At 35.8% G+C, this 23,669-nt stretch overlaps 1 protein-coding gene and 1 pseudogene across 4 annotated transcripts in view; one reads left to right on the forward strand and one right to left on the reverse strand.

The window, feature by feature from the left end:
- Window positions 1–23,669, forward strand: part of WWP1 (WW domain containing E3 ubiquitin protein ligase 1) — a 116,863-nt gene that overhangs the window by 8,755 nt on the left and 84,439 nt on the right. For all 4 annotated transcript variants that reach the window (XM_063079572.1, XM_063079575.1, XM_063079574.1 and 1 more), the window contains exon 2: window positions 22,882–22,972. In XM_063079572.1, the coding sequence (XP_062935642.1) occupies window positions 22,903–22,972 (70 nt within the window). In that variant the 5' untranslated portion in view covers window positions 22,882–22,902. The remainder of the gene's footprint in view (window positions 1–22,881; window positions 22,973–23,669) is intronic.
- LOC134363668 (eukaryotic translation initiation factor 4B-like) lies at window positions 16,819–18,429 on the reverse strand (annotated as a pseudogene).

The raw sequence follows: 23,669 nt of genomic DNA on the forward strand, positions 1-23,669 counted from the left end.
TTTAGTGAACCAGTGTAAGTTCTTGGCTAACAACTTTGGAACTGCCCCTTTAAGATTCTCCTTTTTCTTTTAAATACTACTGACTTCTCTTTGTCCTCTGGAGCATAAACTTAAGGCATCTTCAGTTTGTTTCCTGGGCTTTAGTTCTCAACCTTTGTCCCAAATGAACTTGTTATTTTATATATTTTTGCCTCAGTTTCTTCCTTAGGTTGATACTTAAAAAAAAAATGTCTACTGAAAGAATTAAGTTAGGTATTATGATTATTTATCAGGTAGTCTGATTGCTTTTCACTTAGCTGAGATAAGCCACTCAAAAATAGAGATTTTGACTGAAGTGGGTCAAATGTGGAATTTGGTCTTTTGGGTAGAAAATAGGTTGGCTGCAGCATGATCTCTCTTGTGGGGAAACCCATTGCTTAGCATAAGGGCACTGACTTGGGCAGAAAGTCATGACAAAAGGTTTAACTTTTAAATTAGTAAAAAAAGCCAAAAACACTTTAAGCTAATCTCCAACTTTTGCTTACGGTGGTGGTAATGACAGCCTTTGTCTGTGTCACTTAAACCCTCCTCAGTCCGGTGATCAACAGGATCCCAAATCTGATCATATCTGCATATCTTTAAATTGGGGGCCATTCCTGGGAAAACCTAAAAATATGGTTGGTATAAACATATGATACTGTGTTGGTACATTTTGTGGTAAAAAAAACATGCCAAACCCATGATTCTTTCTAAATTTGAGTGGAAACGATTTGTTGGCATTTCTGTGTGAGGAGCCTATTGTTTTTGCATTTGTTTTCACTGTCTTTGTGAGACCATTCTTTGAGGGAAAAACAACAATAGACCATCTCTTTTTGTCCTGTGACCTGTAAAATATGGTGTTGATGTTTAATTGTGAATACCCAGAATGGAAAGTGTATGCTGTGCTTAGGAATTTCATTTTCTAGGTTTAAAGTTTGGGTAATTATAACTCATTTTAAAATTTTCTTTGTGATTTAATTTTTCTTTAAAGTATTAGCTATAAAGTGTTTAGGCCTTACATAAAGTAAGACAAACCTAGACTTGAGTTCTGGCACTCCACTTATTGGCTGAGTGATACTGGTCAAGTTAACCTGAGTTTAAGCCGTAGTTTTATTATATGTAAACTGGGTATTTACCTGTAAAGTGGGAATAATAATACCTAATTTCTAGATTTATTGTGTGACTTAAACCTGGCACTTAATATTCAGTAAATATTCACGAGGATGGGTTTTTAATATCTTGTCATTGATAACAGATCTGTTTCAGAATTTTCCTTAATTTTAGAAAGGTAATGCACTCCAGATATCATGTTACACAAAACCCTAAAGAAGTTTAGGGCAGTACCTGTACTTTGGCAAAAAGAGATTTAAAAACAAAACAAAACAAAACAAAAAAAAGGCGTGGGTAAATGAGGACAATAAATAGCCACATATCAGATCAGATTTTGCTGCTAAGTGAGTTCAGGTCAGTTCAGTTTTTGCCACCAAATGACTTATGAAGGAACTTTCACTTTTTATACCTTTTTACTTTTTGGATTTGCGGATAAAGGATTGTGTCCCTGTATTTTTACTGTATTTTAAACTTGAGATGGATAACATTATCTAGGACTAGAGTTTCAGCTGTTTAATTGGTTATCTCATTTTGGAAAGTTTTCATGTGTTTTGGATTCTAATATTTTCCTCTAAGAATGAGGAATATCTGATCAAAGTTTAAACTTTACAGCATGCTTTAAAATTCTTAGGAAGAACATTTATAAATAGTAAATTAACACTGTGTGTCTATTACCTGAGTAGCTTTAAAATATCTTAAAATTGTGTATTTATAACAGAAAACGTGGCAGTCCCATATTCATCTCCAGTGCTTAAATGTAATTTGGACCTGATCTTTACAGCAGGTGTGGGAGGTTTGCTGTGTGTCATTTTGCAGCATGGCAATGTGACTGAAATGCCTTTCTTAACCTACTGGCCCCTATATCATTGTGGAAATATGATAGAAAAATACTGGAGTTGCTGTGCCTCAGAGTAATTGAGAAAGTGGTTAGAGTGATGGTGGGGGGTGGCTAGGAAATTAACACTTTTTGGGCACCTTCTATATTCCTGATTCTAGAAAGAGTTCCAGTTTCCTAGAGTTAACATTACCACTTCCCCCCCAACCCCTCACAGCTGTTAGTTAGTTTGGTTTTGGTATACTCGTTTTACAGATAGAAAACTGAGACTCAGGTTAAATATACACAAATGATAGAGTTGAAGTTTGGACCTAGGTCTGTCTGACTTAAAAACTGTTCTCTATATTACATTAGCCAAATATGCTCTTCTCAAACTGGAAATTGGCAGTTTGCAATTAAAAAGTTAGGAAGTTTCCATGGTTACTTAAAAGTTGGTAAGTTAGAATTCTTAATGTATTTAGAAACAATCAGGAACTGTTTTGGGGTGGATGTAACTTTAGGTCATGATACCCTTATGACCAGCACAGTAAAGAAACGTACTAGCCTCGGCAAGCAGGCCTGGATTTGGCCAGGGATTAAGAAGCTCTGTGTCCCTGAGTCTGTCTCTTAATTGCCTTTCAGCTTCAGCTCCAGACCTTCCTGATTCTGTGCTTTCCGATGCTTCATAAGATGTAATATGTGTATTTAAAGAATACCAAAACATTAAAAATTTTCAAATTTGAAGGAAAAAGTTCTGTTAAACAAATATGCTATTAAAATACCACAGTTTGAATCAAGTGCCCAATTATTTATGGAAATGTTTGTACCATTTTGAAATATGAGACTATGCATAATATAATTATATAAAGATGGATCTTCATAAAGGAAGAATGTCATGTTGCCCTGAATTTTTTCCCAGAATACATGGAAATTATTTATTAAACACTATCTCTAACAGCTTATCCCTTCATTGTTAATGTGGTTATGCTTTTACACATTAAGGAAAAGCATTTTTAATGACTAGCTTAAAAGCCCCCCAGACCACCGGACTGTGAAGTTACTTAAACTTTAGATGATAAAGTAAGAGAATTAACATGAGATTGAAAGAGCAAACTTCTCATTTTAAGGCATGGGGTTAGCTCAGCATTTCTTACTTTATATTGTTTTTGCAGTGCAAATGTGGTAAAAAGAGCATTGGTTTTGAGCTCAAGAAATCTGGGTTCAAATCTACTAGTTTTATGGCCCTGGACAACTTAAATTCCTGAAACCTAATTTTTCTCATCTGTTAATATGAATAATAGTAATGACTCTGAAGGATAATTGATAACATTAGAGATCTTTTTTTTGTGTGAAGTGACTGACGTAATAGCCCAATAAATGCTCACTGTTATCCTTATTTTTTTTGTAGTCAGAGACCTGGCTCCAATTCCAGGTTTCAGACTGGCTGTGTTTCTCTGTCACTTAGATACCCCATGTAGGTACAGGAGGTCCCAGATAGCTATTCTTTATCATCTTACCCTTCTGCCTAGCAGGTATTTACACAGCTCTTTTTATATGTTTACTTAAGTTGATTCTATACATACAGAACCCAGGTTTTAATGTGCTTAGTTATCCGAATTATATTTTCTGAAGTGACATTATGCAGCACAGGAGTGGGAAACCTGTTTTTTACTGACGTTCAATAAGGCAAGGGGAAAAAATTACGAAATGCATAAATTTTTTGCTTTAAAAGTTTTGGTATTGCCTCATTGTTAACATAACACTGCATATTGTAAGAAATTGAGAAATTATAACAAATGAGAAAGAAAAGAAACTACTTCATTCTCAGTACCGATAAAATTTAGGTGTAGATGTCCTTCTGTTGATATAACTAAATTTTTCTATCAGTTCTTTTAAGACAGAGACATAGGAATCATCTCCTTAAATTAAGGATAGGAAAAATAAAGTTTATCAATGCATGAAAGGAAAAATATATTTCAGTTTTTTATTATGATGGGAGAGGGAGGTAGAACAGGGAGAAAAGGAAAGATGAGTGGGATAATAGACACAGTAATGTTGCCAAAGTCTTGTATTTTTGTTAGTGTTGTTTTTACGGACCACAGCTTGTTGAGGTTAAAAACTGGCATAGTTGCTGCTAAATTTGATGAATACATTTTCCTTTCTCACTAATGTCTTCTAGTAAACAAAGTACCGATTTTTAAAATATCTTTTCTTACAGTGGAGGAAAGCTATTAATTTCATTTTTGGGAATTTGTTACTATGTGTTTAATTTCATTTTTTTAAGTTTTTTTTTTAAATGGAGCAACATCACCATCTTGTGGCCTTCTAGAATATTGTTGCTGAAGTATTGTTTTCACAACGATAAGCATATTTAAATTGTTCTCTGAGTTAGCCAAGGGCTCCATCAAATTTGTACTTGGCAATTTTTACTGTAAATAGGGGTGGAAAGTACAAAATAAAATGTTCTGTACACTAGGATAGCCACTTTGTAAAATGTGTATTTGAGGAAAATAATGGTGTAAGAGTGAAGACAGTTTTGAGTTAGGTTGATACAGTTATGGATAATTTGCTATTTCATGTTTTCATGAAATATGTGGTATTTTCAGTGAAGTAATTCTAAGCTAAAAAATCTCAATATGTTCTGCCTTCCATTTCTTATTTAGTAAGAAAACTAAGGACTGGAGAAATTTAGATGCTGTGTCTTATTCAGCCAATTAAGGGGACTGTTTGTTGTCTTGTGTTTTCTAAGCTGGTGACTCTTTGAGGAGTATTTTCAACATGAATTTTTATACTTTTTTTTCACTTTGATGATACTTAAAAAAAAATCAATATGAGAAGTATGGTGGTTTATTTTAAAAAGCATTTGAAATAAATAAGGCCAACTGGTTTTAGCGCCTTTGTTTATTTAGTTGTTTTTGAGATTCAGTTGACACTAAGTATCCTTCATAAGCAAATATGTGTTAAACACCTCCTGTGTGCCAGGCTTTGAGGGAGGGAGGGTGATACTCTGGCGAGGATTTGTCTTGGCACTCTAGGAATTTAGTCTAGTATTCAGTGAGAAAAATAAAGCTGTTTTGATGACAAAGGTTTGGAACCAGGGATTCTGGATAAAAACAGCTATAATTTATTGAATATTTACTTTGTCATGTGTCATGCAAAGTACTTTTGAGTACCTTTTTCAGTATCAGCAATTTATTTTGGAATTTTGCAGGAGCAGAGTATATGAACACAGATAAGTATTTGTGGAAACCCTGAAATATCTCTGTGGAACAATAGGCTTCCTTGTGAAGTATAAGCAGTTTGGCTATTATGGGTCCATTAGGCTTTTGTGGCGTGGTCTTGGTATCTTACCACCATTTGTAACATTGTTTCTGTGGGAAAATTTGTACTTTTTTTTTTTAAGCAGCCATCTTTTCCTCAAATTTTTGGAGTTCAGCTGATTGGGGATTAGCATACTACTTTTGAAACAGTGAGGCTAGGCCTATGAACCAAACTGACTCCATTTTCCCTGCAGAGGACAGTTTGTTACTTTTCCATGCCTCAGTCATGAGACCCCTCAGGGCAAATAATTACCCCGTGGGCTGCCCTGACAAAATAGACTGAGATAAGAGAGGAAACAGATATTTACTGAGTTGCAAAACCCCTGCTCAAGGCTTGTTTACTATAATTGTTAAAGTTACAAACTAACCTTAAGACCCCTTTAGGAATTCCCACCTGTGCACAGAGCATCAAGGTGACTGCTACAATGACCCTCCTGGGGTGACAGTGATGAACACCACAGCCTACTGAGCATGCGTTCATGATGCAACCAGGAAGAACAGAATGGACCACCTCTAGTGACGCTGACCTGCCACCCCTTAACTCCTTTCCCTATAAAAGACCCTGAACAGCTCCCCTCAGGGGGCTAGCCTTACTGTTGCTATCCCCCTTATGCATAAATCTATCTCCTCTTTTAATAAAGCATTGCTTGCTTTACTGTTGGGTACGTTGTTCATTTCTATGACTTTGGAATCCGAGAGCCTAATTTAATCATTGGCAAAAAATTGGAAAGCTTTGGGCACGAGAGAGGACTCTAGTTGCAAGAGGCAAGTGGCCACTGGGACTGTTTTGCTCCCATGTCTCTGCTGCTGGTAGATCTCTCCTGGAGTCTCTGGCCTAACTTCTGACAAGGCAATGCTTTATTCTCTTTACTTTTCTCTGATTTTCGGAGCCCTCTTCCGTTTGGTTGGATTGTATCCACGTCTGTATAGGTGCACCCTGGAGGACTCCTGGCTATGCTTTGTTTTTCTGATTTAAATCTAGTCGATACTTTTCTTCTTTATGCTGAAAACAGTGAGGAGAACTGCTTTTATCAATTACTGTTAATGGAGTAGGTTGGCCCCGCCTATTAGGACTAAGCTAAACTGGACCCCACTGCTCCTCTTTTCTCTTTGTTTGTTTGCTTGGTTAGACATTTAGTTGAGTACCAGTAATCTGAATAAACCTTCCAATCCTTGCATCAACTTTTGGACTTTCAGGTCATTTGTTTAAGGCGAGAGGGCAAGCCGAGCCTGACCTGTCGGTAACACTTCTGAAGTGTTTTGAATATTTAATAAGTTTGAGTATTTAATAAGTCAAAGTAGCATTTTAGGTCCTTTGCTTTTGTATTGGATATTTTTATATTGGGCATTTGTTTTGTGCTGTGGAGATGAAATCATACTGGTGAGGTGGCCATGAACTTGGAGCTCAGAATTAGCAGGACAAAGATGGAGAAGGTGTAGTTTATAGACCCATTTATTTAGGATTTTCTTTATAATATTTTAATTTAAATTTCAGTTTGGTACTATCTGTATAGGTATTTTTTAAAACCTAATGATTCTACAGGATTAATGTTCTATTAGTTGTGAATCTTTATTTATCACATGTTTATTGAGTATTTAGTAAGGGCCAGGGACTGGGCTAGGGGCTGGAATTACAATGATGAATAAGGAAATTGACAGTCTTAATGGGAAGATAGAGAAATAAACATGGTTACAGTGCTATGAAGACACATAGCAACTAGTTCAAAATTGGAGAGATGACACCTGAACTGAATCTTGAAGGGTGGTTGGAAATTAGGTGAGTAGATGAGAGCGGGGGGGAATAACATGTAGGAGTCATTGGTTGCCAAAGCTGTGTGTGAGAATCACCTAGAACCCTCAGTATAGTCCCTAGGTGATTCAGACGTGCAGCCAGGTTGGGGAAAACTGACGATGGAGTAGGCATATGTATAAATAGTGAGCTTTGGGTAAAGAGCTTTTCTGGAGAATCATCTTATTTTCTCCCACTGAATTTTAATGAATGGAGGCGAGAGAGAGTGAGTGTATATAAATTATGCATTTGAATAACCAGAAGTAGTTTGATAGTAGCTGGAGTGTGCCCTTTTCTCTTCTGGAACCTATTAATCCCCTCTAACAATGCCATTGCTTCTAAGCATGAACTGTTAAAATGTGTTGAAAGAAAAATTCACACATCTGGGGGGATTGGTGCCAGTACTCAGGTGAGCCCAACTTTCTCCTCTCTCTGTCTCAAATTCCTTACTTTAGCCACATCTCTGTTAAAACAGGGAATTTTGTGTATTTTTATTGGCCATTATATTTCCAGTGCCTCAAAGAGTGCCTCCTGCTTCACTGGGGAAATGGAGCCATTATTATGTAAAACCTTAACTTCTTTTCCAGCACTTTCAGAGATATCTGCATCCACACCCATACTTTTCTCTCTCTAATCACAGAGTAAGAGCTGTTTCTGTCTGTCCCTGTGTTTAATCTTAACCAATCCTGCCTTCTCAGATCTTGAATTAGTGATCATTGTCTCTTCTATGACTTCAACTTCTTCCTGCCTTTAAGCATGTTCAAGTCCTCTCCATATTTAAAAATAATCCTCTAAGGCCTATGTTTCTTCTTTTAAGCCTATATTTCTCTTTTCCTTTACAGTCAAAATATCTGAAGAGGTTTCTGGCTGTTCATTTACTTCTTAGTCTCCCCCTGTCCCCGTTAAAAATAATTGTACCATCAACTAGACTTCGAAAGTCTATAAGTGAAAGTTTAGTTGTTTACAGAATTGAACGTGGTGTCTTATACCTTCTAACATTAGTAGATGTTTAGAACTTTACATTGTTTGCAGTAAATGTAATTTTTTCTTTTTTAATTTTTAACATCTGACTTCAAGAGCAAATCCAACACTTTTTGTCAGCTCAGAATAGAAATATCTTTGATATTTGATTTTCATTTTGTATAACCGGGAAGACTGTAAATTTTGCTGGCTCAAAGTTGACGTGAAACATGTTTTGTTTGAAAGGGTGGGTGGTTGGTTTTAGCTTTGGTTTGGTAATTTTAACTATTTCTCATTAATTGGGGCAAGTACCCTGATAAAAGCAAGTTAAATTTCTCTGATTATTTTGTGCTGTGACTGGAGCCTTGTTGTTATGCAGGGCTATTTAGAACGCAAGTAAGTTCAGTACTATAGTCCCCCCTTTCCCACAGGGGATGCGTTCCAAGACCCCCAGTGGATGTCTGAAATCACGGATAGTACCAAACCATATATATATAAACTTTGTTTTCTCCTATACGTGCATACTTAAGATAAAGTTCAATTTATAAAGTAGGCACAGTAAGAGATTAACTACAATAACAACTATAATAAAAGAACAGTAATAACAATGTACTGTGATAAAAGTTGTGTAAATTTAGTCTCTCTAAGTATGTTGTACTCTACTTACCTATTTTTGTACCGCATTAACCTCACATAATTGAAATTACAGAAAGCAAAATCAGTTAGGACTACTGTAGGTAGAATTTAATGTACCCAAAAATCAATAATTAACTTGATTAGATGAGAATAAGAAGAGAATTGAGTTGGTTTGAGTACCTATTGGACTTGAATTTCTGTGAATAAAGTGAATTTTATGTGAAAAGCAATGAGGTTAATTGCAGGTTAATGGGCAGCAGTCGTAAGGGTGTTTGCCATGGTAATTTTAGAAGATAAGATTAAATTCAGCAAGGCTTTTGACAGCCACAGTAAGGGGCATATAGTAATGATGTATGCAAACCTTTGTTGCTTTGAGGAAGGGTATTTGTATTCATTATATAACTGATAGTTTAAGGTAGATGGGTCCATGGGTAATTTTGAGAGTAAGGCATTCATATAGTTTGGAAATGGTTAAAATTAACAGTAAAAAGAGAATCTAGAGATGGATCAAGATTTAGTGATTAGAAAATTAAAATTAAGGTGTGTATGGTGCATTTTAATGTAATAATGTTACATTACACATTAGTGAGAGGCAAATTTTGAGATAACTTATCAAAGGAATTAGCTGCGTATTTGAGAGGAATAAAACGTAAAAATAAAAAATACAGTTGAATATAAACTGTCCACAAGAAAGTGAGGCAGGTTAAAAAAAAAGGAAGAAAATGAACTTGAATGAACTTATGAAAGGGGAGATGCGAGATATATCTGAAAAAGAGGCCCAGATTTATGTTGCTGCAAAGGAGGATGTAAAAATTAGATGATAAATGAAAATGGAATCAAAAGGCTTGGGAAAAATTCATGTATTAACTTCCTTTGGTTGAAAATCTGAACTTGGGTGGAGATGAATATTAAGAGTTGGGTATTAATTATGACTTAGGAAATTGAGCATTTTAAATGTTGTCAAGATGAAAAATAATGTTAATATTGTATTGGTAAAATTGGAAACAGTTGTACTATTTCCCTGAGATAATGTATGTGAAAGTTTGAAATTGTGGAGTGCAAACGTTAAGTGTTATGATATTGCCGCAAGGATGAGAGGAGAGCTGGAGGGACTGAAGTTCCTGACTTAAGTGGACAGATTCTAAGGGGAGACTGCAGTGGTAGATATAACTGTTGGGAGATTGTGAATAGAATAGGGCCCCTCAAGTCCAGGATGGTGTCATTTGTGCTGGTGAACAAGGGGTGCAGATGGAGATCAGCAAGATACAAGGCTAGTGAGGATGATGGCATGTGAAAGAACAGTAGGACTGAGTGTTGAGAAGCTTAGGTAGGAAGTTAGAAATGCCTTTGGTCTTTAGGAGACACAGTGGTGATGCTTTGGAGAGTTTGTTAAAAGTAAGTGATTCTGAGGGCTAAAAGACACTGGGTATTGAGAAAGCCTCTTGCTCCTCCCGCTTCTATGAACATGTAGTCCCAGTGGTATAATCTTGAGCCCTAGTGATGAGTAGTCCCTGTGAAACTGATTCTTCCCTTCTGAATTTGTAGGTGACACAGAAATGAAAATCTAACAGAATTAGGCTTTATTATGACAGGATTCCACTAGAAATATTTTGTTGAGATACATCAAAAAAGCTGTGTAGGCAGTTACAGCCATTACACTGTTTACTTATTTTATCAAATATCTCAATTTGTTAAGAACTGAGAGTTTTCCTGGGATGCAAGATAAAACCTGAATGGTCCTGGGCAAACTGGGAAGAGTTGGTCACCCTACTGTTTACTGTCTCTCATTTTATGAATTCATTGAAATTATCAACAATATCTTTTTTATAAATGATCTCTCTATATAGGAGTAATATTCCTATATTGTTTAAAATTATATCCTGTTTTGTAGTTTACATTTTTATGAAATGTGTAGTTTATGATTTAGAGTTGCTGAATCTTGGCCGGCCAGTTAGCTCAGTTGGTTAGAGCATGGCCTTATAACATCAAGGTCAAGGGTTTAGTTCCCTGTACCAGCCAGCCGTCAAAAAACAAAAAAAAGAACTAATTTAGAGTTGCTGAATCTTAGATACGATGGTACTTTAGAAAGTTTGTGGAAAAATAAAATTAAGATAATAAGAATCTTTGCACAAATTTTTTGAAGACTGCTTGTGTATTCAGGGGAGGGAGGCTGTTTGGTTCGCCTGTCTTTATCTTTTCCACATTCATTGAGTTTTAAATTTTGTGTTATTGATGCAATAGCTTTATCTAAATATACGCTTTCTACCATTTTAGTTTCCACATTCATTGGACTAAACCTCTCTAGCATCTAATACGTCATGCTGTCTTGTTACTGAGTTGTTTCCTGTGTATGAATATTGTCTTCAAAACTAAACTCAGTATTGAAGCTGGGACTTTATCTTCTACCATTTTTGTATCCTTGCCACACACCCACTTTGTGGACTAGGTAACTGATAAGTATGTTTATTAATTGATCTAGGCAGATAGACATGTGACAGGGTTTATCTGGCTTTTCAAAGCCTTAACACTGTGTGCAGTATGTAGAATGAATCAGATCTATCCTAATCAGATGGGTTTTTAAAAAAATTTTGCTTCTGACTTAAGAATATCTTGAAGTAAGCAGGCAATTAAGATATATCTTCTAAATGGGGATTGATAGATCTAAAACCTCAGAGTATTGGAAAGGTAGTAGTTATCTACATTCAGGACTCTATTCTTTGCAGTTGGATAATAATGAACCTTTATGCAACCATGTGGCATTTCTAAAGGGTTGGATGGGACACAATCAGCTTATATAACTGGCCATATCCTCTGAGCATAGGTTATGACCTAAAATCATTTGGATGAATAACCAATTTGCTTTACACTTTGTTCAAACTCAGACTTTGTTGTTTCTTCTGCCACACCCACTTTCTAAATTCTTGAACCTGAATTGATCGTATAGTTCTTCTCTGTTCGTGTATCCTGGAGACCAAGGACAATTAGAAAAAAGTCAGACCATCCTGAAGATTGTTGTTCCGTGGGTTTGTGATAAGCACAGCATTAATATTGCTCAGCATTTATTCCAAAATATCTCCTCTGTCAGCAAGCCCATTGTTTCCATGGATTTAATTCTACCTGTATAAAATATGACTCCAAAGTATTTCTTCTCTACAGACCTGTTTTCAAAGCTGCATACTTCTCTACCTAGTTATTATACCTGGGTGTTAATAGCTTTCCTTTGAACTGCATGTCCCAAATGAAACTTATTTCTAACCTCCTTCTCCCACAATGAGAACAATAACTAGCCTTTATTGAGTGATTAGTTGGTGCCATACACTCAAAGTGCAAAGCATTTTACATGTATTATCTCATTTAATTGTAGTTAAAGCACGAAGTGAATGGCTTTGTTCTTCCTATTCTGCTATATAGAAAATGAGCCACAGAAAGCTAATTTGGTCACATAGCTCTTAAGTAGCAGAACAGGAAATGAAATCCAAATAGTCTGACTCCAGTGTTGGATTTTGAAAAGTTTGTGCTTTATTGTCTCCCCAAATTTGCTCCTGTTCTTCTCCATATCCTGGTTATGGTGCCATCATTTACCCAGACAATGAAGTGGGAAATTTTAATTGTTCAGATTCCTTTTTCTTTGTAAAACCTCAGCTATCCCATAATCATCTGGCCAAGACCTTATACATATCCTGAGTTTTTTTCTTCACACTAGCAATACTCTAGTTCAGATAACCTCACTATCTTAAATCTAACCTCACAGTTGCCAAAGTTATTTTTCCAAAATACAATTCTCATTATTGAAACGCTTCAGTATCCTATCATTTACCTTCAGGATAAACTTTAAAGTACTGTGCATGGTGTATTTAGAATACTATACACCATATAAATACCATATAAGTTTCCAAAGGATCCCATGTAGTTTAGACCTTCTCTGCTTGCCGGTTTGCCTTATCACTTTACACTGTCCTTATGTTCCATTGTCCAGCCATACCAACAGCTCTCTGAATGTTCCATACTTTCTGTAATTCTCTCTGGAAGATTACACTTCAGGATGCAGTGTAGTCAAAGATTATCTTCTCTGTGAATGCTTTCCTGATCCCTGTAGGTTGGATTGTCTGTTTCTTCTTGTGTGCCCCAGATGTGCTGCCTTACATTTTATATCTATTTTGGTAACTGTTACACTGAAAGCTATTTATCTGTTTATAGGGTTGTCTTTACCAGACTATGAGATCCCTGAAAGACGGAATCGTATCTTACTCATCTTTGAATCCCCATTGTCTAGCACAGTTCTTAATACATAGTAAGTGACTAACAATTTTTTTTTAACTCACTCTATAGTATTTTACAGTTAAACTTTGTACATGTTGATAGTTAATTATACCTGTGTAGACCTAGTAATAAGTCATCATAAAAAATATGTCCATAGACTTTTAACATTTCTGAGGCCCAATTTCCTCATCTCTAAGAATGATATAGTAGCTCCCTACTTACACAGTGTTGTTGTAATGCTCAAGTTAAAGAATATGTGTAACAGTACATTTTATTTTCAGTGCCACACAAATTTTATGTTATTAAATGAAGTGTGGGATTAATTATATGTTGCAATTGACAATTTTATTTGCTGTGTATCTTCCCTTCCGTTTTTGAACCATCTCTATCATATTTTGCAGTTTAAATTTGCAGTTATTGTTTACTAGAAGCATGTGCTCTTGAGTCTGAGGATTTGTTTATATAGAAGCGTTTATGAGGGAACTCCAAAAAGTTCATGGAAAAATGGAATTGAAAGATAATATGAATCTTTCCATGAACTTTTTCAAGACCTCTCACATATAGAACAAAAGAAGAAATAGATTGGGGGCGGGAATCAGGGTACACAGAGTTTCCTGTAGTACAATGAACAGTCTTATCTGGTCGGGACCGTTTCCCAGCTGTATAAAATCCTTCTCAAATAACTAATCCTATGCCTGTCTCCTTTATTCTCAGCAGTTATCTCTCTGTCTAATTCACTAATAATGTCCCTTGATTTTTTTTTTTTTTAATCTACCTTCAAATGAATCAACATTTTCACCTATCTTTCGGTTCTTCATTTACTGCCCAGGAGAAGTATCTTTTTCTTAGAAGACTAAACTTAAACACCACCTGTGTGAAAGCTATGCCTTTCCCTTCTTTTCTATCACAGGCTGTGGAAATCATGCTTGATCCCTATATCTACTTCCTTGACTTCCAAGCTGTATTAGTCCATTTTCTGTTGCTTATAAAGGAATACCTGAAACTGAGTAATGGATAAAGGAAAGAAATTTATTTCTTAGAGTTTTGGAGGCTAGGAAGCACAAGGGAGAGAGTGCCTCTAGTGAAGGCCATCTTTTTGGTGGGGGCTCTCTACAGAGTGCAAAGGGGATGCAGGGCATCACATGGCGAGGAGGGCAAAAGCATCCTAAGGCGCTTGTTTGTTCTTCTTATAAAGCCACCAGTGCTGCTCCTGTGATAACTCACTCATTCATTAGCCTGTTAGTCCATTAATCTGTGAATGGATTAATTCATTCATAAAGACGTAACCCTCATGATCCAATCACTACCCAAAGGCCCCCACCTCTCAACACTGCCGTATTGGGGATCATGCTTCCACATGAGCTTTGGAGGGGATGAAAACTCAGGCCATAGCACATTCATTATTTAAATTTTTTAAAAAATATGTTATTTGGCAGCTGGCTGGTACGGGGATCTAAACCCTTGACCTTGGTATTACAACACCATGCTCTAACCAACTGAGCTAACCGGCCAGCCCAAAATATGTTATTTGAACATGCCAGATTATATGCAGCATATGAAGATAATAATAAAAACAAACATTTGAGAACCAATCACTAGACCTAAGAACTAGGTCCATACCAACATAGTTAAAAAGCTACCTCTGAGTGCCTCCCTGACCCCTTATTTCTGTCTTTTCCCAACCCTACCTGGAAGCATGCCAACTACTCATTTGGTGGCCCTTTGGACCTTAGCAGTTTTTCAGTGGGTTTCATTTAATTGTTTGTTGTATGAGCTTTTGAGACTCAGGATCTACACAGAGTGGCTCAGATTTCTGGATTTCTTTTTCAATCACAGAATCATGGCATTTTCAAAGGAAATGCATAGCAAAAGATGAGATCATGATAACCACCAAAATAATTTCTTTCTTCTTTGTCATTAGGAGTTGGAAGAATTTCTTGATGAATTCAGTGTAGAATGTTAAGTCTTGGAGGTTGAGCTGAGTGAGAGGAAGATGTTAATGCTCAGAATTCCTAATTCCTGTAACCGTTTTTCTACCAATGGATATTTGAGTATTTTTTCAGTTTTTTTTTTTTTTTATCATGAAGAATGCTTACACTTGGTACACATGTACAAACATTTTTATATTATAAAATTCATAATTGCTCATCGAAGGGCATGCAAATGTTCAGCTTTACATGATAATGTCAGATTGCTTTCTAGCAGGATTTTACCAATCTAAACACCTACCAGTAGTATATAAGAGCCACCACGATTGCATGCTTTTTGCCGTTGTTTGGTATTATCAACATTCCTAGTTTTCAATATTCTAAGTTTTGAAATAACTTTTCATGTGGTCTAAAGTTATATTTCTCTGATGGGAAATGAGATTCTGCATCTTTTCATATATTTGTGAGTCTTACAGGTTTCCTTATCTGTAAAATTCCATTTAAGTTTTTTGACAATTTGCTTACCATGTTTTTTTTTATTTGTAGATGTTCATATATAGTTTAAAAACTTATCTTTAATTTTTTTTGTTGTTGTTGTTTTGCAAATATCTCCAAGTTTGTGGCTTCTCTTTTAGTTTTCTTTATCGTGTCTTATAATAAACAAAAGTTCTCAGTTTCCATGTAGTCAAAATATTCACTCTTTTCTTCTTTGGTTAGTATGCTATATCTCTTGTTTAAGAAATCTGGAGGGCTGGCTGGTTAGCTTAGTCTGTGAGATTGCGGTGTTGTAACATCAAGATCAAGGGTTCAGATCCCCATACAGATCAGCTGCCAAAAAAAATAAAATCAATCAATCAATCAATCCTTCCATCATGAGAGTGCACAAAATAATAGTTTTCTGCTGTAATTTCTTCTAAAAGTTTTAATGTTGCCTTTCATATTCATATTATTAGTCTATCTTGAATTGGTTTTACATATGATGTGAGGTAAGGATCTGGTTTTATCTTTTTCCATGTAGATTATTCCAGGACCATTTAATTGTCTCTCCTTTCTCATGGATCTGCATTGCTTCATCATTACATGGGTATGTCTTTACATGCATTGGTCTGTTTTAGGGCTTCCTATTTTGTTTCATTTTTTTCCCCTCATCAATCTTGCCAAGCATCTATTTATCTTAGTGTTTTCTAAGAACTAGCTTCTGACTTTGTTGTTCCTTTGTTTTATCTTTTTTTCTACTTTATTATGTGCCGCACTTTATTATCTCTTTTCTACATTCTTTGGGTTTATTCCGTTATTCTCTTTCTAGCTTACCAGATTGGGCTGTTAATGCAACAATTTTCAACCTTTTTTTCCCTAGTGTAAGTATTTAAAGCTATAGATTTGCCTCTAAATGTAACTTTTACTGTATCCTATACATTTTTATTTGTGGTATTTTTTATCAGTTTTAGTACTGTAAAAAAATTTCCAAATGGTTTCTTCTGACTTATGAAATATTTAGAAGGTTTTTAAAAAATTCTATTTGTATTTTTAAAATTATCTTTTATTATTGATTTTTAACTTAATTATATTATGGTCAGAGACTGAGAACAGCATTATTTGAAATTCAGTGATATTCATTATTTCCCAGTGTGTGTAAGTTTTTTTATATGCCCCATGAGTGCTTCAGAAGAATGTTTATTTTCTAACAGTTGGGTATGAGATTCTTTTATGTTCATTCAAGCCTGCTTGTTCATTACTTTTTTTTTTTTCGTCCGTTTTACCTATGATTAATTAGGATGTGTTGAAATCGCCCATGACAATGGCCAATTTGTCAGTTTTTTCCAGTAGTTTTCACAATTCTTTGAGGCTCCCCACCCTCCACAGATGGTGAGTTTTAATTTGTCTTGTCTGGATAGAGATTTAACTTGCTCTGAATGTTCCAGAGTAGAGAGAGACTGGGAGGAAGAACAGGATGTCAACATCTGTTTGGTATAATTTCCCCCCTCACCGTCTCTGAGAGAGTAGCATATTTACAGTACTGAACCTGGAGGCTGAGTTTTCCTCAGGTTGCTTTGGCTTCAGTGCAGACCTGCAGTCTTGATTCTTTTTGCTATTCTTCCTTTCAGACTCCTTCCACTGGCCTTTGTTCTGTCCCCCTCCTGGACCATACTGAATTTCCCACTTTTCCCTTTTGGGACACTCACCACATTTACTTTATTTTCTTCTTTCCTTGATGATTCTTCCTGAGAGGGTTGAACTGGAGCTACTTTTCCCTACCACTTGTAGGGAATTGCTACCCCATGTCTGGGCAGTGAGATCAAGCAGAAGGATTAGCAGTTCTTCTGGTGGAGGGGTCAGCAAGGCAGCTGATGAGGTTTGGAGGCATAGAAGTTGGGGAGGGACAGTCTTCTGCCTTACTGAGTGTTTGATTTTCCAGAGACTTCTCACTCTCTCTCCTTCCTGCATCTTGGTCTGACTTCTGACAGAAGTGGGTGAGGTCTCAGTCTGAGATGACTCACTTCCTATCCTTCACCATTCCTGTTCCTGAATTTCATGACTTTGCCAGTTTGGGTGTCTCTCCTAAGGCCATCGTTCTAGTTTTGGTTCATGTTGCTGACACTGCAGTTTCTCTCATTCCTTCTGTAGCTGCTCTTCTTGTTCTCTCACAGCTGGGTCAACAGGCTTTGTCCCTTTAAAGACAGAAGCTGCTTGACTGGACAGGGAGGTACCAGCACAGGAGTTGTCTTCCTTAGGAGTACTCCAGGGCTTTAGGTTCAATTTGGGTCTTTGGGAGGGACCTCTATTCTCACGTCTATAATCCTTCTGAGAGTAATCATCTTTGGAACAAGTGATTGTCCCATCTGTCATAGTGGTCTTCATAGTGGTTCATGTTTCCTCTGTAGTCCTCACTCCTATGGTGCTCACTACCAAATGCTTTTCTTGGAGTCACAGCCTCTGTCATAGTCTGTGTTGCCTCAGTCATGATAGCAGTCCTGGTCTCTGTGATGATCACGGTGATTTGTCTTCAGAGTTATACCTCTTCTAGGTGGATGGATAGTCATCAAAGCAGCTTATGGCACCGTGGGCTCTCTGGTCTCTATTTTGTCAGAATACTGATTTCTATCTCTGCCAAAAGAACAATCATCTCTGTCTTTATCCCATGCATAATCAGCAGTGACCACTCATTCTGCTACCTAGAGACTCTACATTGAGGCTCAGGGCACTCACTGAGCAGGGACTTTCAATCTCTCTGGGTTGCTGGGTTCACATGGTGAATGCACTGATTTGTAATCTTCTAAAGAATTCCTTAATGGAATCTTCTGTTATATTACAAGTCAGGTGCCCTAAGTAGAAAAGCAGTGTAGGATGGGAATTTGGGAAGATGGCAGCCTGTGGAGTAGTGGGCAGTATACAGCCGTCAGTTGGATGTACCCTATACATGTTGTCATCATTACTGTGCCACTTAGTTGAAACATCTTTCAGGTTATCCGTTTCATTGCTTCAGCTGACTGGTTTGGAAACATATGCTTCTCCACCAGTACTACCATACACTCAGCGAGAGAGTCTCAGGGAAATAGCCTTCCACTTATTTTTCTGTTTTGCTGAGGCCACCATGTCAGGAGAGAGAGAGAGAATGAAAAGTTAGATTTTTTTTTTTTTAAGCATGCAGAGTTATAGTTTTGTGTCTACTTACCAAATTGAACCTTGTATTACTTTCTGTGTTTTCCTTAATAGTATTGTTTTGTCTGCCATTATACCTAATTTCAGCTTTCTTTTTGTATTAGCCTGGTGTGTCTTTTTTTTTTTTTTTTTTTCAGTTTTTACATTAATTTTATCAGTATCTTTATTTTGTAGGTGTCTCTTATCTTTGAATTTGTCTATATCCATTGGTTGTGATTATTTTTATACTTGGACTCTTACTTTGTGCTTTTTGCTAGGCTTGGTTATTTACACTTTTTTCCCCCTTTCCTTTCTAGCCTTTTTTGGATTGATTGAAATGACACGCTCTAATTTTTATTCCTTTGTGATTAACCTTGAAATTCTACCAGGAATACTAAGCAGTTTAAAGTTAAACCAGATCATAATCCCTCTGCTGAACAATGCAAGATTTTACAACATCAACTCCTATCTTCTTTCTCTCCACCCTGCCCTTCAACTTATGTTTTTCATTCTTTGTTCCATATTTTAATGTTTATAGTGTTTTTGTTTAAACACATTATGAGACGTTGTTATTGTTACTTTATTCAGATAGTGTTTATTTAGATTTACTTGGTACTTAGCAGTTTCTTCATTAGTCTTTGTGCCTCAGATCGTCCTTCTGTGGTAATTTTACTCTTTATGAAAGACATCCTTTAAATTTTCTTGAAGTAAAGGTCTGCTATTGATAAACTCTCCCATGGTTTATCTGGATATATCTTAATGCCTTCAGTGTTCCCCAAGAAGAATTTGGGTTGCTGTATAATTTTTAATTATCTTCATAATTAAATGATGTTTGTAGATTTTGTTCTGCTGTCTGTGTTTTCATTGTTTCTGCTATAATTTTATTCTCTTCTTTCAAATATAATCTCTTTTTTCTCTGGCTGCTTTTAACATGGTCTCTGTTTTCATGTTCTGCAGTTCTGCTGTATGTCGAAGTATGAATTACTTTATATTTATCCTGCTTCTTTTACATATATTGTATATCTTACAATTATGGATAAATATCTTTCACTAGTTCTGAAAATTAAGTCATTTTCTTTTCTAGTATGATATCTCCTCTTTCTTCATTTTCTGGAATTATGCGTAGAGATATATGGCAGATCTCATTTTATCCTTCATATCTTTTAACCTCTCTTTGGTATTTTCTATCTGTTTATTTCAGTGCTGTTTCTAAATGATTTCTTTTAGATGTATTTTCAAGTTTACTGATTCCCTCTTAAGTTCTAAGTTTTAAATCTTTCATTTATAGTTTTTTATTTAAAAAAATCCTATTTGGTAAAATAATTTATGTAGATACTCTGTCTTCAAGGAAGTGGCATAACTGCCCCTCTCCTTTAGTGTAGGGTGTTCATAGTGATTTCCTCCCAAAGAGTGCAGTGTGGGAGAAGCAGAAAGGGTAACTTCACAGTCATGGAATCTAATAAACACTACCTCAGCTGGATGATCAAGGTCAACGTCAGCAGTCGTAAGTCATGTTGATAGCATGTACCCTTGATGTAATGTGATGAAAATGGCACTTTACATCTGTGGCCTTCATTGTAAAAACCAATAACCCTAGTTTAATAATGAGAAAATCGTCAGAAAAATCCCAGTTGATGGACGTTTTGCAAAATATTTGAATAGTACTCCTCAAAAAGTCTTAAGAAACTGTGACAGCCAAGAGGAATCTAAGGAAACATGACAACTAAATGTTATGTGGTATTCTGGATGGGATCCTGGAATAGAAAAAGGGCATTAGGTGAAAACTAAGGAAATCTGAATAAACTGGACTTTAGTTAATAGTAATATATTGATATTGGCTTATTTATTATGGCAAATGTGGCATACTACTACTACTAGTAATAAATGTAGTATACTGTATTAGTCTGGTTCTATTTTTTTATAACAAAATACCTGAAACTGGGTGATTTATAAAGAAAAATGAAATTTATTGCTTACAGTTTCTGAGGTTGGGAAGTCCAAGTCCATCTGGTGGTGGTGACAGTGACCCAGGGATCTCACATTGCAAGATGGTGGGGGCAGAGAGACAGACAGACTCTCCTCTCTTCTTTTAAAGCCCTTAGAGCCATGCCCCTGACCACCATTTTAATCAAATCACTCTGCCATGGTCCTACAATCTAACACCTCTTCAAGGCCCTACCTTTCAGTTACAATAATAGGATTTCCCACCCTCTTAACAGTCACAGTGGGAGCCAAGTTTCTAATATGTAAAACTTGGACACAATTCAAGTGTCAGTGAGTTTTGGGGTAATATAATTCAATCCACTACACATACTAATAACAAGATGTTAATAATAGGTGAAAATGGTGTGGGGTATATGGGAACTCTTTGTACTATCTTCACAACTTTTCTGTAAATCTGAAATATTTTAAAATAAAAAACTATTTCAACAAATTCTGTTTTTTTTTTTTTTTTTTAAGTATAAAGTACATTTTTATAGTCTCTTCTTGCTTGGCTGTGTTTTCCTTCTTTTATTTATTTATTTATTTTTTTGGTGGCTGGCTGATACAGGGATCTGAAACTTTGACCTTGGTGTTATCAGCACCATGCTCTAACCAAGTGAGCTAACTGGCCAGCCCTTTTTTTTTTTTTTTTTTTTTTTATCTTTTATTGCTAAAACTAGTTTGTAAAAGTCTATATTTGATAATCATAATATTTAAGATCCTTGGAGGTCAGAAACTATTGTTTTTTGTTTCTGCTGACTCTCACTCATGGTGGCTTGTTTTCTTATAAGTTTGATTTTATAAATTATAGACTCAGATTTAGTTGCCTTTCATCTTGGGTAATCTCAGTGGCTTAAATTGGGGTACTTTCCTGAGAACACATATATTTGCTTCTGCTGTATGTTAGAAGTTACTCTTGACTTGGACCCTAACTTAATATGGGAGTCTCAGCTCTAACCTTGCAGCAGCCCCAATACTTTCTCTCCTCATCCCAGTGCTACTGTCAACATGCACATTCAGGGCAGCAGTCTAATTTTTATTTTAGTCTTTGCTTACTGCTCATCATTTCTTTCTATTATTTCAACTCAGTTCCTTTTTCTTTTCTTTCCTTTTTTTTTTTTTTTTTTTTGGCTACTGTTATATGGGGTGGTAGCAGGCTTGATAATTTTCCATACTTCTTGAGACATACATAACAGTGCTCAAAAAGTAGTGCATTTATTTTAATTTATCCAGGACCTACCTGTTTGTGTTAAAGCAGGAAAGCCTTTCAAAATATCTAGTACACCAGACTTCTAGAAATTAAAACCTTCAATTTCCATTGATTTTTTTCATTGTTCATTGACTTATATTTAAGGGTTTCGTTTCCATTAGTTTTCTCATATGAACATGACAGCTGATGTACCCTCAGGTAGATGTAATTCTTAAGCCTGTTTTCTCAGCTGTGTAATAAGAGCGTTGGCGTGAAGGAGGTGTCAGAACCTGTGGATATATGTTAACTAGAGTCAGTTAATTATATAGTAAGCAACTGTTTATATTGTCTTTTTACACATGCACACACACACACTACACACACACACACACACACACACACACACAACTCTAAATAAGTGAAGAGAGTATATTTCAGAGTATTAGGTCCCTGAATTTGGGGAAGGATCTAAATGGTGCATAGAGAAGACGACAGATAGAGGGAGAAGCAAGATAAACATTAATATTCATTAATATTTCTCAACCTTGCTCAGAATGTTTCACTTTATCTTTAGGAGGTTAAGGGTGGATAGAAGCTGAGCCTTGAGATAGTTGTCATGCAGAAGAAAGCTGAAGTAGCTCCGCTTTGTATATTATTTAAAAATTAAAAATTGGGGGAGGTGTGGAGCAGAACTAGAAAAAAATTATCTCTGAAGAGAAATGTGCAAGATTTACTAGAGACATAACTGATGCAATATGAAAACCTGGACTGAATACTATATTTTAAAATTTTCAGTAAAGGGCATTGTTGGACTTGATGAAATTAGAATATGGAGTGCAAAGCTTTGAATTTGATTATTGTACTATGGTTATTTAAGAGACTGTAGTTAAGGGATGAAGGGGCAACATACTCAGGTGGCTCAGATAATAAATATAATAATAAATATGTATTAATTTATATATTTATATATTTATGTTTAAATCAGTGTGTGACCTTGGATTCTTTGTATTATGATTTATTTTGTTGCTCAGATTGACTCATTTATGGTTTATTGGCCATTTTCTTCTACAATACTTATAACACTAAGTCATAATTTTAAGTGGAGGACACTCATGAACTTGTTAACATGTAATGGGTTAAAAATAAATGTGGTTTCTTAGTTGATTCAAACAATTTTAATCACCTTGAAAATTACAATTTCTTTTCTAACACTGAATAAATTAACTTTTTTATAGGTTTAAGCTGAATTTTGGGACATGGCCACTGCTTCACCAAGGTCTGATAGTAGTAATAACCGCAGTGGAAGGTTACAGCTACAGGTAACTGGTAAGTTATTTTCATAATAATGTAAGATGGTGATTCCCTGATGAATCTTTCTTTTGAATACCTAATTCAGCAGACTTATTCTGTAAGTAGCATTTCTTTTAGATTCATACTATGGTGTATATGTTGCAGTATGCCTCAAAGGTAGATGCCCTCTAAGAATATTTTATTAGTAAATATTTATTGAACCTATGCTGGGTGAGGAGAAGATATATCCTATTTAGTGGTGAGAGAATTTGGGTTTTTGAATAAGTGTCATTAAGTTGGTCTCTGAATGATTAATAGGATGGAGCAGGATGCTGAAGTCCACCTTCTTTTATCCATTAAGCCATTTGTTCAATTTTTGGGCAAATATTTGTAAAGTTGGATTACATATATAAAAACACAAGGCCCTAGTTCTACAGGAATTTACTGTGTAGTGGTGAAATAGATTTGCTTTGTATTAATAGCTACCATGCAAAGTGATCAGTAACTGGGTGTGGTGAGAATTTAGAGGAAGTTGTCCTAGGTCTGCTTGGGATTGGGGATGGCCTGTGGACACAGAAGAATGAATAAGGGAAAGACTCACAAGGAGAGTCACACTTTAATTCTTCCAGGAAGAATTGGAGTTCATCTCAACTTAGATTGGCAGCAGAGAACATTAGGAGAGAGAACAGCATCTGTAAAAGCATGAAAAAGCTTGGTTAGAGGATTTTAGATA

Source organism: Cynocephalus volans, chromosome 15 (assembly GCF_027409185.1).
Source record: "Cynocephalus volans isolate mCynVol1 chromosome 15, mCynVol1.pri, whole genome shotgun sequence".
Taxonomy (NCBI): domain Eukaryota; kingdom Metazoa; phylum Chordata; class Mammalia; order Dermoptera; family Cynocephalidae; genus Cynocephalus; species Cynocephalus volans.